Raw genomic sequence first — 18,171 nt, 5'->3', positions numbered from 1 at the left:
GAATGGATAGGTGCTTGATGACTGGCACAGACATAATGGGCCGAAGGGCCACTTATTGGGCATTAAAACGTTATGACTTTATGATAAGGGAGCCGAGCACATCAGTGCAAATGATGAGGCTGAACCATTTGCAACAATCTTCAGCCAGAAGTACTGAGTGGATGATTCATCTCAGCCTCCCCTGGAGGTTGTCAACATCACAGATGCCAGTCTTCAATTTGCTTCATTCCACATGATATGAAGGAACAGCTGAAGGCACTGGATACTGCAAAGGCTATGGGCCCTGACAATATTCTAGCAATAGCACTGAAGTCTTGTGCTCCAGAACTTGCCACGCTCCGAGCCAAACTCTTGCAGTACAGCTACAACACTGACATCTACCCAGCAATGTGGAAGATTGACCATTGTAGTGACATAATCCTATCTATTCAAAGCAGGACAAATTCAACCTGGTCAATTACTGCCCCATCTGTCTACTCTTATAGTCTTTGTCCAAACATACACAAAATAAAGAGGTGAAGTGAGAGTGACTGCCTTTTATGCCAAGGCGACATTTGACCGAATATGGCATTGTGGCTGTTGGAGGTCAATCATCTCAGTTATTCATCAGGGTAGTGTCCTAGACCCAACAACCTCCAGTTGTTTCATGAATGACCTTCCTTCCATCATAATGTCAGAAGTGGTCTATGAGCTATCATCCGTGGATAATGTTCAGCAACATTCACAATTCCTCAGATACTGAAACAGTACATCTCCAGATGCAACATGATATGGACAAAACTCAGGCTTTGGCTGATAAGCAGTAACTGACAGCAATGATCATCTCCAACAAGAGAGAATCTAATTATATCCTTTTTTTTTTATATAAATGTTTCTTATTGGATTTTTGAACAGAGTATATTTGTCGTTATGTACACAGGATATGATATATAAATATATAAGTAGGCATCTGTTTGTGCCGGCAAGACTGTTGCCCCTCGCTTCTCCCGGACAGATTTTGCCACTATTGTCTCCTCGTGCACACTACCACTTCAGCCGGCCCTCCCGTCTTCCGCCTGTGTTCTCCTTTTTCTCTGCTTCTGTGAATGTCAAGTTGGTTAATGTTTCCCTGCCTCCCCCCCCCCCCCCCCCCCCCCACCCCCCACGGCAGCCTACCTCCCTGGCTCTCCTCTATTGCTCCCTGCATCTTCCCCCATCCCCCAACTCCTGTGGCTCGCCTTTCCTTCCTTAGATTGAGTTGTTTCCCCCCGCCCCCCCTCTTCCGGTCTATCTCACAATCTCATGCTTTGGTTGATTTCCCCTGGTTCCTGGCTACCTGGCTATTCTTCAGCTTGTTTGTTGGCCACAAACAAGTCCCGGAACAATTGGGTGAACGGCACCCACGTTCTGTGGAAGCCGTCGTCCGACCCTCGGATGGCGAATTTGATTTTCTCCATTTGGAGAGATTCCGAGAGGTCGGACAGCCAGTCTGCAGCTCTGGGCGGTGCTGCTGACCGCCAACCAAACAGATTCTACGGCGGGCGATCAGGGAGGCAATGGCAAGGGCATCTGCCCTCCTCCCCAGGAATAGATCTGGCTGGTCTGAAACCCCGAAGACCGCCACTTTCGGGCATGGCTCCACCCTCAAGCCCACCACTTTGGTCATTGCCTCGAAGAAGGCAGTCCAGTACCCTGCAAGTCTGGGGCTAGACAAGAACATGTGGGTGTGGTTGGCCGGGCCTCCTGAGCACCGTTCACATCTATCCTCCACCTCCGGGAAGAACCTACTCATACGGTTTCTTGTTAAGTTGTCTCTATTTACCACTTTTAGTTGCGTCAGGCTGAGCCTTGCGCAGGTGGAGCTGGAGTTGACCCTGTGCAGTGCTTCGCTCCAGAGTCCCCACCCTATCTCAATCCCCAGATCCTCCTCCCATTTCTTTCTTGTTGCGTCCAGTACGGCGCCGGCCCCTTCTACCAGTCGGTCGTACATCTCGCTACAGTTTCCTCTCTCTAATATGCTTGCGTCCAGTAACTCTTCCAGTAATGTCTGTTGTGGGGGTTGTGATAAGTCCTTGTCTCCTTTCGTAGGAAGTTTCTGAGCTGCAGATACCTTAGCTCATTCCCCCTGGCTAGCTGGAATTTCTCCGTCAGTTTGTCCAGTGTCGCGACCCTGCCGTCAATGTATAGGTCCCTGACTGTCAGTGTCTCCTCGTCCTGTCTCCGCCTTTTGAAGGTGGCGTCAGTTAGTGCTGGTATGAACTTATGGATGTTACAGATGGGAGCTTTGTCTGACATTTTGGTCAGGCCAAATTGCTGCCGTAGTTGGTTCCAGGACTGGAGGGTGGCTATTACCACCGGACTGCTGGAGTGTTTTTTGGGGTGGGGATGGGAGTGACGCCATGGCGAGGGCCCGGAAGGAGGTCCCCTTACAGGAGGCCTCTTCCCGCGCACCAACTCGGCTTCTGCCTCCTTGATCCATCCCCTTATTCGCTCGGCCGTCGCCGCCCAGTGGCAGAATTGTAGGTTTGGGAGGGCCTAATTGTCTCCTCTGGACATTCAATGGCATTACTATCACTGGATTCCCCACGATTTACATCCTGGGGTTTCCATTGACCAGAAACTGAACTGGCTACAAGAGCAGGTCAGAGGTTGGGAACTCTGTGCAGAGTAACACATCCTCTGATACCCCGAAGCAAATCCATCACCTACAAGGCACAACTCAGATGTGTAATGGAATACCCTCCACTTGCCCACATGATTGCCTGTTGATCAACACTCAAGAAGCTTGTTGTCATCCCGGATAATGCAGCCTGCTTGATCGGCACTCCATTCACCATCATAAACATATACTGCCTCCATGACTGACATGCAATAGCAGTAGTCTTTCCCAACTATAAGATGCACTGCAGCAACTTACCAAGGTTCCTTCAACAGCACCTTCCAAACCTGCAAACTTTACAACCAAGCATTACCATCTGGATGTTCACCTTCAAATCACACACCATACTAATTTGACACTAGATTCCTTCACTGTTGCTGGGTCAAAGTCCTGGAACTACCTCCCTAACTGCACTGTGGATGTACCTACAAAACATGGACTGCAGCGGATCAAGAAGGCAATTCATCCTCAGGGGCAAATAGAGATGGGCAATAAATGCTGTCCGAACCAATGATGCCCACATCCCATGAACAAATATAAAAACAGTTATTGCCCATCCCTAATTGGCCTTGAGAAGGTGGTGGTAAGCCATGTGACTTAATTTGCAAATCAACCTCCTGTGAGGGACTTTATATAAGACTGTCTGAAAAGCCTACGTCCATTGACTTTCCTTTGTCAATTTTGTTGGTAACATCCTCAAAGAACGGCACCAAGTTTGTCGATCCATGCTGACTATGCCCATTTCTATTATGATTATCTAAGGCTCTTATGATTTATCACATCGTTTATAATTTTCCATATCACTGATGTAAGACTAGCAGGTTTGTAATTCCCTGTTTTTTCTCACTTCTTAAGTAGTGGGGTGGCATTTGCTATCTTCAGGAATCATTCCAGAATATATAGAATTTTGGAAGATATCATCAATGTGTCCATTATTTCTATAGCAATCACTTTCAACACTCTGGGGTGTGTAGTAACAGTTCCTGGGGTCTTATCAACTTTCAGTCACATTAATTCCTCCAATACACCCTTTTATTTGCACTAATTTCCTTGAATTCCTCATTCTCCCTAGTTCCTTGGATCTCTACATCTGGGGGATTTGCTGGATCTTCCTCAGTGAAAACAAACAGAAAGCCTCTCCACCATTCCTCCCGTCCCCATAATGAATTCTCCTGACTCTGCTGTAATGGACCCACATCTTTCTTAGCCAAACAGTTCCTTATATACCTATAGAAACTTTTACAGTCCATTTTTAGGTTTTCTGCAGGATTGCATTCATACTCTATTCTCCTTTTCCTTATCAGTTTCTCAACCTTCTTTTGCTGGATTGTAAGAAACTTCCCAATCCTCGGGGGTACTATTATTTCCAGCAACTTTATAAGCCTTTTCTTTAAATCTTATACAATCCTTAACTTCCTTTGTCAGCCTGGCTTTTTGGGGGTTCTGCACCCTGAAAGAATGCCTAGGTGCTGTAAGCTAAGTAATAGTTTTTTGAAGACTATCCATTTGACTATCCAAGACAGTCATACCTTTTAATGTATTTTCTCAATCCACCTCAGCTAATTTGTTCATCATGCCTTCATAATTCCATGAATAAAGTCATTGCTGGCAGAAGGCTTGTTCATGGGCCATAACGCTTTCATGAAAGAAGCCCTCTTCCACAACCCAACGAGATGCTACCTCAATATACCTGGTGGTCTCCCCATCCAGCAGGGGCCTGCCACAATACTGGTAACAATGAAATGTAATTAAGTAGTAAAGGTCCTACCTGTCTTGCCATAGTCATGTGATCTCTGCCATGAGACACAGGCTGGGGGCAGTCATGTTACATTCAGTTCTAATTAAAAAATTGTACTCTTTGAGTATGTAATATTAGTCACTGCTGTTACTGTTGCGCAGATTTCTTTGCAGGTTGTCATTGGGAGACAAATGTTGCCCACAGGATCAGGGAAAATCCCTGCTGTTCTTTAAGTCATTTCATGGATCCATTACGTCACTGGAGTATACAGATGGGACCTTGGTTTCATGTCACATCTGAAGTGTGACAGTATTACCCCAGTGCTGCCCTGAAGTGTCACCATGAATTACATGCTGTAAAGCTTTGCATGGTGCTTCAACCCACAGCTTTCAAACACAGATTTAAAAACGCAGTCAATTCAGAAATGCTTCCACCACCCAGTTGAGTCTACAGGCTAACAATTCTGGATGATTCAAGTCCATTAGGAAATAGATTTAAAGGGACAGTGACAAGCGCAACTCATGAAACACATGGCACAAGATAAGGACCCTTCCAAATGCACATCCTGAAGGTCAAAGCTCTGGCACATTTTATAAATAAACTATGAAACAAAGGATACAGGGTAACTTTACAACACTGCCATAAAACATTCAAAGCTATTTTGTTTCAAATTACATCAAGAGAAAAGATTTGAAGACAAACTGATCAAAAACCGCCCTTAACATTTCAATGAAAATCATCTCCTTGGTTTACATGTCATAGCAGTAGACCCTCCAGCACTGAAAAAAGCAGATAACATGGATGGTAAGGATGTGGCAGCCAGATCAAACAAACAAAAGCGTTGGGTGATATCCTTTTAATGGAGATGAAAAATGAAAATGAAAATCGCTTATTGTCACGAGTAGGCTTCAAATGAAGTTACTGTGAAAAGCCCCTAGTCGCCACATTCCGGCGCCTGTTCGGGGAGGCTGTTACGGGAATCGAACCGTGCTGCTGGCCTGCTTGGTCTGCTTTCAAAGCCAGCAATTTAGCCCTGTGCTAAACAGCCCCTTGGAGATATGGAGTAAATGAGCGTTCTGCTTAGGGTTGAGAACCAAAGAATAAGGCACATGGGCGAGATCGAATGGAAAAGTTTCTATATATAATTTCAGGGGGATTTGGCTGGGAGTTTCTCCCCAGCTCTGACGGCAAGTTCTCCACAGTTTTCCAACCACACTTTTTAGTCAATTTTGTGGGCCCTGGCAAATTTCTCTCTGGTCTAGCCCACTAAATATATGCAATCATCTTCTTCACATCAAAATGAAATCTCAATAGGGTGGCATGGTGGCACAGTGGTTAACACTGTTCAATCCCGGCCCGTGTGGTTTCCACTTTCTCCCCGTGTCCGAGTGGGCCTCACCTCCACAACCCAAGATATGTCTGGTAGGTGGATTGGCCATGCTAAATTGGCCCTTAATTGGAAAAAAAAAGAATTGGGTACTCTAAATTAAATAATAAATGAACTCTCAAGCGAACATAGGTGCCCAAAGAATGCAATATCATAAATATATGGCCTGAATTTTTCAAATGGCAGAGGCCCCGCCTCTGGAGAGTCGAGAGAATTTCTCTGGGGATGCAGTGGTAAGTATAGTCCACAGTGGGGTAGAGGAACAAGCTCGGGCAGTGCCAAAGATGGACCCTAGGGACCCTAGTTGGAGTCCCAGGGAGGCGGGGAGGTTACATATATTCACGGTGGCCTCGGCAGGGGGGAGGGGGATGCTGGTAAGGAATATTGGTGGGGGTTGTGTTTTACCAATGATGAATATCGGGGGAGGGGGGTGTTTTGCCGGTGATTAATTGTCAAAGAGTGTCGGGGGGATGGCAGGGCCCCGAGACATCCATGATGCATGCTGGGGCGTTTGCTGGAGCGTTGGTCGTGCTTTTAAACATGGATCTGTTTGGAGCCAGTTTCCAGCTGTAAGAGCTCCCGCCCCACCAGAGTTACAGCATAAACCATGCCCACTCACTTTGTTTTGGTAAAGTGGCTCAAAATTCCACAAGAAAAATGGTCTGTGGAACTGAAGAGTTACATCCATGTTTTCGGTATGAGCCTGGCACCTTGCCAAATTTTGGTAATATTCCACCAATATGAACATATGCAAAATTGAAATAAATAAAAAGAAAGAAATTTGCAAACCTCAGACTAAGCGCAGTGAGGTAAATCAGTGTACTATCAATCTGTGTAATCTCATAGAAGGACAAACACCTTTCATTTTTTCAATTTGTGCTGCTATATTGCCTCAACAGATGACTGATAGAATAAATTGCTGTTCCCTTTATGATTGGAATTCTTGTGAATCTGTTCTGATGAGAGCAAATTGAAAAGTTTTGACAGCGCGTCTCTTTTCTCAGCAACATATGTTAAAATAAGCTTCACATGGTGTGGAACAGTAGCATCCTTTTGCGAAACAAAGGAACAGAAAACATTTTCTTATTGTCCATTTTTATTAACTAGTGCTTTCCAGAAAGATATACTTCAATAGCTTATGAAATAGGTGTTCATGCATCAAGCTTTAACAAAATTTACCCTACATCTATGCTCATAATTAAAAGTTAATGCTGAATATTGTTTCGCATTGCATTACCAAAATAATTTAAATGAGTGACAGGTTCCTTAAGAAGAATGGTTGTCGGGTTATAAGATTAGGAGAGCTCAAATATAAACTGAGATATGAAACATGCACCAAATTGATTTTGTTCACCACACTTTCTTAAAGTCTCAAAAAGTGCAGAGCTGCTAATAATCTTCTTCGCTAATACCATCAAAGAATGAGGTGTCCTTTGAACCAGTATCCCATAATCTTGAAATGTAAAGGTCCAATTCAGTGTATTATGTTCATAAAGACAAAATCAAAATGTTGGATCCGCAGTGGAGGATATATTGAAGATATTACTTGAGCTTGTCTATATTGAGATCAACAGAAGTATTTTCTTAATGTTTGAATAGGATTTTCAACGAGTACGCATAGGGCAAATCCTAGAACGTGGGCCAAAACTGTGTGACCGATGAAGAGGTAAAGCTAGGAACAGGAAAGGAGAGAAAAATTAGTGTAGTTCATCAATTTTAAATACTGAAACATATATTTTGACGAGAAGACTTTTTCAGGAACTCAGTGACTATGTAATGTATCTCTTACGCAGGTTTGAAACTTCTTCAGTGCTGTTCAAACTTCATTTTAATTCTGACAGAAATGCAATGTAAAAACCATGGGTGGGATTTTCATTCCAGTTGATGCCGGGACCCGGAGCAATTCAGGATCCGTGAATGGACTAGCACCAACGCTATGTGGAACACGATCAATTCCAACGAAAAATGGTGTCCGATTTGCCAGGGTTGGTATTGCCATTTGAGAGGCTGACAAGCTGCAGCTGCAAATCAGCACTCCACTCCCCATACATACTCATCCCAGCCAACAAGATGGCAGCACGGAGAGCAGCATCCGGTTTGCAGATGCTAAGCTGGAGACCCTGTCGGATGCCATGAAGGAGAGGCGGGCCACCCTGTTCCCTGGGGTTAGAAGGAGGCTGCCACCCATTGCCGTACATTGGGCCTGGGCACAGGTGGGAAAGGTCATGAGTGACATGGGCTCCACCGCCAGGACCAGCCAGTAGTGTTGAAATGAAGGTCCATGACCTCCTCAGAGTGGCCAGGGTGAGTAGGCAGCACTGTGTCCATGGCACCAATCTCTGTCCCACACCCCCAATACAAAACCTCCCGCACCCGGAGGGCGAACGAACCCCACCCTTCGGCGGGGTGCTCGCTCCCCACCTTGCACGATGTGCCAGCACCCATATTGACCGCCATGGTCTGGTGCCCTAACCACAAAGGCCACAAACTGCCCACCCGCTATGCTGCATGGGTCTGACTGCCTAATACTGTGCATAGTCTTCCTCCCCTCCAGGAGAAGGTGGCCCACAAACGCTGAGAGGAGAAAACACTGGAGGGGGAACCACGGGACCTGGGGCCCCTCACCCCAGCAGAGCGGCGGGGAATTGATCTGGTCAGTGTGCCTGGAGAGAAGGCAGTCACCAAGGCAGAGGTTGGCATCGGGCAACTATGATACATCGCTGCGTTGCAGCTTCCCACGTTCCTTAAGAAGAATGGTTGTAGGGTAATAAGATTAGGAGAGCTCAAATATAGACTGAGATATGAAACATGCACCAAATTGATTTTGTTCACCACACTTTCTTAAAGTCTTAAAGAGTGCAGAGCTGCTAATAATCTTCTTCGCTAATGCCATCAAAGAATGAGATGTCCTTTGAACGACTGTTAGGCAGTCGTTGTGGCACGACCCCCACCCCTGCCTCACACCACCCTCACACCACCTCATCACTATTCTCTCAACAACCCCACACCATCACCCCAACCCGCGATCCAATCATGCGTCATGTTTTGTGTCTTGGAGAATCACCGGACAATGATGCGGTTCTCTGGTGTCTCCAGCCCCTGATCCCAACCCAGAGCTGATTCCAGTGATGGGGAGGTGATGGATAGCGCAAAGAGCCCCAAAATGCCAGCCCAAGATACCCTGGAACGCCTGTCCGGAGACACTGATTTCCAGTCAAAGCTGTATCCAACACCTGCCGCCATCCAGAGACACTCAACTCGGTTGGATATATTAGTGAAGATGCTTCTGGGACACGATCTGGTGCATACCACACACATCAGGTGTAGGTAGGAAACCCTGAGGGGTGGATGGTCGTACGTCTGCCCAACCCCAGGGACGAGCTGCCGTCCAGACTGGTCTCGGGCTTCTGGAAAGGGCAGTCCCATAGATAATGGAGATGCCGTCACAGAGCCAGGGACGACACAAAGACTTGTCAGCAACCATCCAGCACCGGAAGGTGCAGTTGGAGGAGTTCAACTGCCTGCAGGGGCAGGAGATCATGCCGACAATGCCTGCCACCCAGGCCAACACCACCACACTTTGTACCAGGGCCATCTCGACATTGCACAGCACTCCAGAGCTTGGCCTAGTCAATAAGGCTTATGACTGAGGGCACGTCGGCATTGCCGGGCGCTGGCTGACCTGAACCAGTCCCGGAGGGAGGTTGCACAGTCACTGAATGACGTGACACAGTCCCAGAGGGAGGTGGCCCAATCTCTATGCTCCATGAGCGTGGAGACCCAAATGTAGATGAGAGGGGGGTCTCCAGGACTGGCGATGCCAGGTCCATGGGGCCCAGGAGTTAGTTCCAGTCACACCCCTATCCCACAGAGTAGCCCAGGAGCCATTGGGCACCCCAAGGGAGGAGGAGGTTATGTGACCTGTGCTGGTGACTCATACAAGGGAGGTGCCGGAACACCACAATTCCTCAGACTCCCCCTCTTCTATCCCTGGAGCATCCAATGGCTAGCAGCAGAACAAGTTGGCACCATGATACTTGGGACTTCCGAACGACAGCCAGGCCCATCCAGGCCCGGTTACTCCAGAGGACGGCTGTCAAAGAGGACCAAGGTCACAGGGTGGGACTCGCAACAGGCCGTCTTCACGCTTGATGTACCGCCTGAGGATGCACCTAGATGTAGCGTAAGGGCCCGTATGGCCAGAAAAGTAGGCACCAGTAAAGATGGTATGGGTGCAGCGCATAGTGTAGCATTAGAGGCTAGGGCACAAAGCTTTATAGATACGTTCACATGTGCGTTGTAAAATAAACACCTATACACAAAAGTTCCAATCTACCTTGGTGCTCTGTCAGCAGGGTGTGTAGGATGGGCTGGGCTGGGTTCGCTGCAGAGGGTAAAGGGGGGGGGGGGGGGGGTGGAGTTAGGCAGGTGGTGGAGGTGGTCATGGGCCGGGCCCCAGGTCGGTCCCCACAAATCGCCCCGGTATCCCATCTCTCCCCCCCCTTTCACCCAACCCCCACACCCCAGCCGCACCTCCGCCACCCCAAGGGTTCGGAGGGGATTGTGTGATGGAATGGCCAGCTCGCCTGCAGGGCTCACCCAGGTAGCCGGCGGAAAGTTCTACTCTGAGTAGGATTCAGATGTACAACACCAGAGCTCATCACAGAGCGGATTGTCATCATCCTCCATTCCATGGACCAAATCTGCTGCCAACCCAGGGCCCACACCAAGGGGGGTGTGTATGGGTGGGGAGGCGGGTTATGGATGTTCGTGCCATCGACCATGCCTCCTAGTCGGTGAACCTGGAGGTGATTAGAGCATCCCATGCACGCCGGCCTTAGCACACACATTGTGCCTCTTTGGGCCCATGCCCTGCCATCCTCCTCATCAGACAAGATCTGGCGTTCATCCCCTCCTCCAGCACATTGTCCCTCTGCCGTGCAATGTTGTGGAGGATGCAGCAGGCCACCACAGAACACTCATGCACAATTCTCCACCCAATCGCGTTTCCCAATTCCAGGCACCTGAACCGCATCTTTAGGATGCTGAAGCACCACTCAGTCACACCTCTTATCATGGCATGCGCATCATTGGAGCAGGTCATCGCGCCGATCTAGGAGATAACCCCTGTTGCCCAGGAGCGAACCGGTCACCCGGGGATGCACCTCGAATTTGTCAGGAACTGTCAAGTGTGCCAGGATGAAGGTGTTATGCACACTGTCTAGCTATTGGATCCAGATGTGCATGATGTTTATCTCATGGTCACACACCAACTGCATGTTCATCGAGTGGAACCACTTTCGGATTGTGAAGACCGGCCTGTCATGGGCCGGTGCTCGCAGGGCGATATGCATCCCGTCGATCACCGCCTGGACCTCTGGGCACCCCAGAGATGGCGGTGAACCCCGCTGTCCAGGCATCCTGATGGGCTCGGTCCACATTGAATTTGTTATATTGTACCGAGGGATCATATAGGGCCTCCATTACGATGTGGATGGACCTGTGCGGCAAAGACTTTGAAATTCCAGACAGGTCCCCCCTCGGCACCTGGAAGGACCCGGTGGCATAACTATACAGGGCGACCATCACCTTGATGGACACCGGGAGAGGGTGTCCTCCCCATACCCCATCGGTTCCAGGTGCGCAATGATTGCCCTGCTCAGCCCGAGTCTTCGACTACATGCCCGGTCCGGAAGGTCCTCAAATGACAGTCGCTGTCGTAACACACGAGGCCTGGCACCTCCTTCCTTGGCCTGTTGGGCGGCCAGCTCTCCATTCTCACCGGCTGCCTCCTCTGGGGCAGGCTTCGCTGCTGCAGGGAACTCCCTGAACAGATCCTGCTCGCATAGCCTCAGTACATCCCCCAGGGCTGCGACGGCCAGGGTGAGGGCCACCATGCCTGATCGGATTCCAAAGTCCATTGTCTGCAGGGGGTGAAAGGCAGACATGTTAGCATGATGCGCCCCCTGTTGTCCACTGGGCAACACGGTGGCCCTGGCCTGCACTGCATCCCCTGACCCCCTCGAGCCCACCATTCCGCGGCCACGGACCCAGCAATTCTCCGCGCTATATCAGCAACTTCAGCTGGGTGCTCTATGCTGCCGGCATGGTAGCCCCCAGCAAAACAGGGAATCGGTGGTCGTTTTACCCCATTTTTTCCCCATGTCCGGCAAAGGGACATAGCCCCAGAAATAGAGAATCCAGCCCAGTATCTTCAGTCCCTACCACAAACCACATTTCCTAGCCACCAACTCCTCTCTTTTGCTGGGTACCATCTGAGACTGAATCAGACTGTCCCCAATCTATAATAATAATCTTTATTGTCACAAGTAGACTTACACTAACACTGCAATGAAGTTAGTGTGAAAAGCCCCGAGCCACATTCCGGTGCCTTTTCGGGTACACGGAGGGAGAAATTAGAATGTCCAATTCACCTAACAACACGTCTTTCGGGACTCGTGGGAGGAAACTGGAGCACCCGGAGGAAACCCACACAGACGCAGGGCGAATGTGCAGACTCCGCACCGACAGTGACCCCAGCTGGGAATCGAACCTGGGACCCTGGATCTGTAAAGCAACAGTGCTAACCACTGTGCTACTGTGCTTGTTGTATTTGAGACCAAAATGAACCTCTGACCACATATCTGAAATATAACTAAGTCAGCCTTTTCCCACCTCTAAGAATTCAGTCCTACTTCAGCTTATCTGTTGCTGAAACAGTACATTCTTCGATGACCTCTCTTCATCTACCTCCCTAAAAGGTTCTTCGAAAACCTTGTTATCCATACATTAATTTGCACAAAATCTTGTTCAACTTTGTGCTCAGTCACCTACACTTTCCCCCAGTCCAGCGATACTCCAATTATAAAATTCTCATTCTTGTGTTCAAATCTTTCCATTGCCTGTCCTGACTCTCTCTCTCTCTCGCACTCTCCCTGTAAATTCCTCCAGCCCTGCAATACTTTGAAATCTCTGTCCTCCTCAAATAATGGCATTACCAAATTTAATTGTTCTGCTATTGCCAACTACGCTTTCAGCTGCCCTAATCCCAACTTCTGAAATTCTCTCCCTAAACCTCTCTGTTGCTCCCTGCCCTTTTAAGACATTCCTTAAACCTGCCTCCTTGACCAAGCTTTTGATCAGCTGCCTTGATATTGTTGCTGGGTGTCAAACTTGCTTGATGATGTTCCTTTGAATCAGGTTGGGATGTCTTACCGTGTTACAGGTGCTGTATCAATGTAAATTGTTCTTATCGCTGTGGAAAATATTTAAATATTCCCAGAATTAAATCATGGAAAAGTTTGGGATTACTCACCATGTTGATGTCTGTGTAATGAATGAGTGTTTCCTGCAGCCCGTTATAAACACCTATTACAGCAGGGTGTATCAGAAAACAAGCGTAGCTGAGATTGGCTAATGGGATCCATAACTTGCTGGATAGCAAACTTTGAACAAAACCTAAGGGAAAAATTGATGGAAAATGAAAAAATAAAAGCATTTTAGAATTGAACCCAGGGTTTCAGTGGATATTGATGCATAATCAATAGAAACGAAATGTAGGTGAAGTCCGAACGAAAGGCTTTAATTAGCAAGAAGTGAGCCCGGCAGCAGACGTACAGGAAACTGGCTCGTTGCCGGGGAACACGGGTTCTTATACCCCGCCTCGTAGGCGGAGCTACCTTCCTCTTAGCCAATATGGGTAAGAGGCACACCATACCTGGGCCAATGGGCAGCGAGTCCTCTGCACCAATGGCACTTCACACTCCAGGTACCGTAATACCCCTAGTCATACTACCACAGATATTAGACCAATAAATATACATACTCAAAACAAAAATCATCATGAACTTTATCCCTTATTGAACTACCAATATACTGCCTTCCCAAATTGCAGATAAACCGAATGATTGAAGGTGAGATCTAAGTTTAACTTTTCAGAATATTTTCTTTCATTTTTCAGCCTGAGACTTTCTCGCCTCCTCTTCTGTTGAGATACAATTTTACAATGCCTGCTGCCTCACTCAAATGGCTGAGGCAGTGATTGCTGCCATTCATTTCTTCATAGAATCACAGAATCCCGAAGGTGCAAAATAATAATAATAATCTTGATTGTCACAAGTAGGCTTAAATTAGCACTGCAATGAAGTTACTGTGAAAATACCCTAGTCGCCACATTCCAACGCCTATCAGGTACGCAGAGGGAGAATTCAGAATGTCCAATTCACCTAACAAGCACGTCTTTCGGGACTTGTAGGAGGAAATCTGAGCACACAGAGGAAACCCACGCAGACATGGGGAGAACGGCAGACTCCGCACAGACAGTGACCCAAGCTGGGAATTGAACCTGCTACCTTGACACTGTGAAGCAACAGTACTAACCACTGTGCTACCGTGTCACCCTTCATGTGAATGCCCATATCTATGTCTGCAGACAAGTAGCCAGGATTCTCTGAATCCCCGCCGGGTCGGAGAACCCCCGGGGGGAGGCGTGAATCCCACCCCACCGCCACAACGCCAGCTGCCCTATTCTCCGGCGCCATTTTTCGGGTGCCGGCGGGATTACAGTTTTGACCAGTCTCGCTAGTGTGAATTACTCACCTTATGCACGCCGGAACCTGGCAGGTGAGCGTGCAGGGGCGGTCCTTGGGGGGTGGGGGGGGGCCCCATGTGGCCTGGCCCGCGAGCGGGGCCTACTGATCTACGGGTGGGCTTGTTCCGTGGCAGGACTTCTTTCCTCCGCGCCGGGCCCCTGTAGGACTCCGCCATATTGGCCGGAGAAGAAAACCCCTGTGCATGCGTGGAAATAGACTGGACAGTCCGTGCATGCACGAGATCACGCCTGCCATTCTGCGCATGTGTGAACTCGTGCCGGCCCTTCAGCGCCGGCTGGGGCAGCGCTAACCCCACCGCCCTCCACCTAGCCCCCGAAGGTTTGCAGAATTCCTAATTTTCGGGGGCTGTTGACGCTGGAGTGGTTGGCGCCGGTTTTCCCGCCGGCGTTGGGACTTAGTCCCCTGAAGGGAGAATCTGTTTTCCAGCTGATATCACTGATTGCCAATAAGAAGCAGAAACCCTTGTTGATATTGTTTCTCTTCCCATGGTGAGGCCTTGGTTCTCAGCTGATTTTTTTCTCTTAATGTGATTATCTTTGCAAGCACCAGGAATCCCAGGAGCAAGATGGATGAGAGGGTCTGCTACTTGGTAATGGCTCCAAAGAGCCAGCTTTTTATCCCTTCATTTCAATTCACGACTTTAAAATGCTTTTGTGACAGACTTGTTGGTGAATGGACAAAATTGTGGCAGATGGAATTTAATGTAAGCAAGTGTGAGGTTATCCATTTTGGGCCGAAAAAGGATAGAGCAGAGTACTTCCTAAATGGAAAGAGGTTAGGTGCAGTGGATGTCAAAAGAGACTCAGGGATTCAGGTGCATAGTTCCTTAAAATGTCAGGACCAAGTTCAGAAAATAATCAAAAAGGCTAACGGAATGCTAGCCTTTCAATCTAGATGATTGGAATATACAGACCCAGGGGTTATGCTGCATCTACACAAAACCCTGGTTAGACCCCATTTGGAATACTGTGAGCAGTTTTGGGCACCACACCTGAGGCAGGACCTTTTGACCTTGGAGGGATTGCAATATAGGTTTACAAAAATGATACCTGGATTACAGGGGTTGAGTTATGAGGAGAGATTATTCAAATTAGACCTGTTTTTACTAAAATTTAAAAGATTAAGGGGTTATCACATCAAAGTATTCAAGATATTGACAGGGAAAGACAGGGTACATAAAGATAAACTATTCTTAAACAAGGGGACATAGTAGAGAAATTAGGGCCAGACGATTCAGGGGAGATGTTAAGAACTTCTTCACCCAAAGAATGGTAGAGGTTTGGAACACACTCCATCAACAGCAGATGAAGCTAGAACAGTGGTTAATTTTAAATCTGAGATAGATAGATTCTTGTTGAGCAAAAGAATTAAGAGATATGGGTCAAAGGCAGGTATATGGGGCAGGACTCTCCGATTCTGGGACTATGTCCCCACGCCGGCATGGGAAGGGTGGAAACTGGCGCAAAATGGCCACCGATTCCCCTTGTAGCTGGGCGCTAGCAGGACGGCAGCCAGCTGACTCTAGCTGCTGATATTCCCGGTGAATTGCCGGGTCTGTGGCCGCACATGCGCACGGCGGTGGCCGCGCCGTTGTTCATGGCGGATGCCGCTCGCGGACTCGGCCCGTGAAATAGTCATCCCCTTCGCTGGCTCACGCACCCCGGACCACCCCACCACAGCGCCCCCAGCCCCGAATAATGTCACGTCCTGCCATGCGGATCGGCCCTCCCCCGACTGTGGCGGCGCTGAAATGAGGGACCCACGCCGTTGAGAACTTGGCTGGTTGGGGCGGAGCATCAGGGGGGGTGCAGGCCTGAGAAAATGTCCAGATTCGGTCGGGAACTTTGATTCTCCGGCCGTTCGCCGAACGCAATTTTGGCGTTGGCTACCGGAGAATCCAGCCCATGAAGTTAGGTTGCAGATCAGTCGTGATCTGATAGAATGGCGGGACAGGCTCAAGGGGCTGAATGGCCTACTCCTATTCCTATGTTGTATGTCCTTCTTTCAGGATTCTCCTTGCCTTTCACTTTGACAGAGCTCTCTTTAATTTTGCAGTCACTGTTCTGCTTTGAGAAAGGCAAGTACACTCTTATTGCCAGCAATCTCCACAGAAACCCAAGATGTCCTAACTAACCAGTACCCTCCTGAGATGGAAACAACTGCTGATCTTCTGCCCCAATCCAACTGCAGGATTAAGGGACACCCAGCCAAAGTAGGTGGAGTCCTTTATTTAATCAGATTAGTACTCAATGATAGTATGCAATCTTAAACACCAGGCTTGCTTCACCAGACCCAACAGGAATCTTGAGCTTCCTTCCCCCTCCCATGGCCACAATCTTACCCTCTCCCGTTCACACTCCAGACAACTTACTTTCATGCTGGGGACCATTCGTTTTGGATCCAGTTGTAGCACCCATCCACACAACTTTTAACAACTTATTAGCTGCTTTCCACTGACTTCCTGTTCATGGTTGGAGTACTGAACAGAAGCACATCAATGAGGCCCAATCATTGACTGAGTCTTCTGCTGCTGTTCCCAGACCAGGCTGGCCAACCAACCCTTAACTTCTATTGAAATGTAATGAATGTACACCAGCTTCCCCAATGGTTGCTTTGCCTATCTCAGGCTTCTTTTTATCTCTTAAAAATACTGGAAGAATTCTCCGACCATTGTGATTTGCTTTTCCCACTGGCAGCACCCCGCCCCTCCCCCACTCCCCCCCTCCACTGTCCGCCACCCCTCCCTCACCCAAGTTTCCCGATGGCGTTGGGTGGCCTCAATGGGAAATCCGATTGACAAGCAGCGGGAAGGGAGAATCCCATCACCAGCGAACGACGCGCCGCCGGGAAACATATGGCCATGCTACCAGACAATCCAACCCATTAAAAATCACTAAATTACCAAGCTGGTGCATCCAATTCCAGTTCAGATATCCCCTTAGCTGCACATCATTCTCTGTTTCACCATCAGGTGAAGCATAATAATGATGCTGTGTCACTATAGATTTCCACTGGTACAATTGTCAATCTAACCTTGATTTTATAGATTTTAAATATATGTTGCCACATGTCCTGACTCTAACCAGTTAATTTTCCTCCTTCCATTATTTTGCAAACATGCCATGCATGAGAAAGGGATACAACAATTGTCACGACAATGTACTTCGTGCAATGTGGAAATAAACAGCTGGAACTGCCAAATACACAAGTCGGGATTCTCCGTTTGAGAAACGAAGGGCGGAATTCTCCGCTCCCGCAAAAATTGGGAAGGCCGTCGTGAACTCGGCCGAGTTTCACGACGGCCTCGGAGGCCGCTCCTCTCACCTTATTCACCCCCACCCGGGGGGCTAGGAGCGGCCCTCCGTAACTCTCGGCCGCCGGGCCTTGACGCTTGCTGAGAATGACGCGGCCGGCGCGCCTAAGTGATGTCAGCCGCGTATGCGCAGGTTGGCCGGCTCCAACCCGCACATGCGCGGCTGACGTCACGACGGCTGACGGCTCAAACCCGCGCATGCACAGCTGCCGTCTTCCCCTCCGCTGCCCCGCAAGACGTGGCGGCTTGATCTTGCGGGGCGGCGGAGGGGAAAAAGTGCGTCCGATTGAGACGCCGGCCCGACGATTGGTGTACACTGATCATGGACCAGTCCCCTCCCGAGCACGGCCGGTGTGCTCACTCCCCTCTCCGCCCCCCACAAGCTTCAGACCAGGTTTTGGCGCCATGTTCATGACAGCAGCGACCAGGTGTGGTTGCCGCCGTCGTGAACCGGTCGCTAACGGCAGGCCACTCGGCCCATCC

At 48.8% G+C, this 18,171-nt stretch overlaps 1 protein-coding gene across 1 annotated transcript in view; it reads right to left on the bottom strand.

Annotated features, from left to right (window-relative positions):
- Positions 1-6,837: 6,837 nt before the first annotated feature.
- Positions 6,838-18,171, bottom strand: part of oacyl (O-acyltransferase like) — a 116,020-nt gene continuing 104,686 nt past the window's right edge. The window contains exons 18-19 of the mRNA XM_038792951.1: positions 13,079-13,221; positions 6,838-7,435 (exon numbers count right to left, since the gene is read on the bottom strand). Coding sequence (XP_038648879.1) covers positions 7,331-7,435; positions 13,079-13,221 — 248 coding nt within the window. The 3' untranslated portion in view covers positions 6,838-7,330. The remainder of the gene's footprint in view (positions 7,436-13,078; positions 13,222-18,171) is intronic.

This window comes from Scyliorhinus canicula, chromosome 3 (assembly GCF_902713615.1).
Source record: "Scyliorhinus canicula chromosome 3, sScyCan1.1, whole genome shotgun sequence".
NCBI lineage: Eukaryota > Metazoa > Chordata > Chondrichthyes > Carcharhiniformes > Scyliorhinidae > Scyliorhinus > Scyliorhinus canicula.
This window is presented reverse-complemented; position numbering and strand designations above follow the sequence as displayed.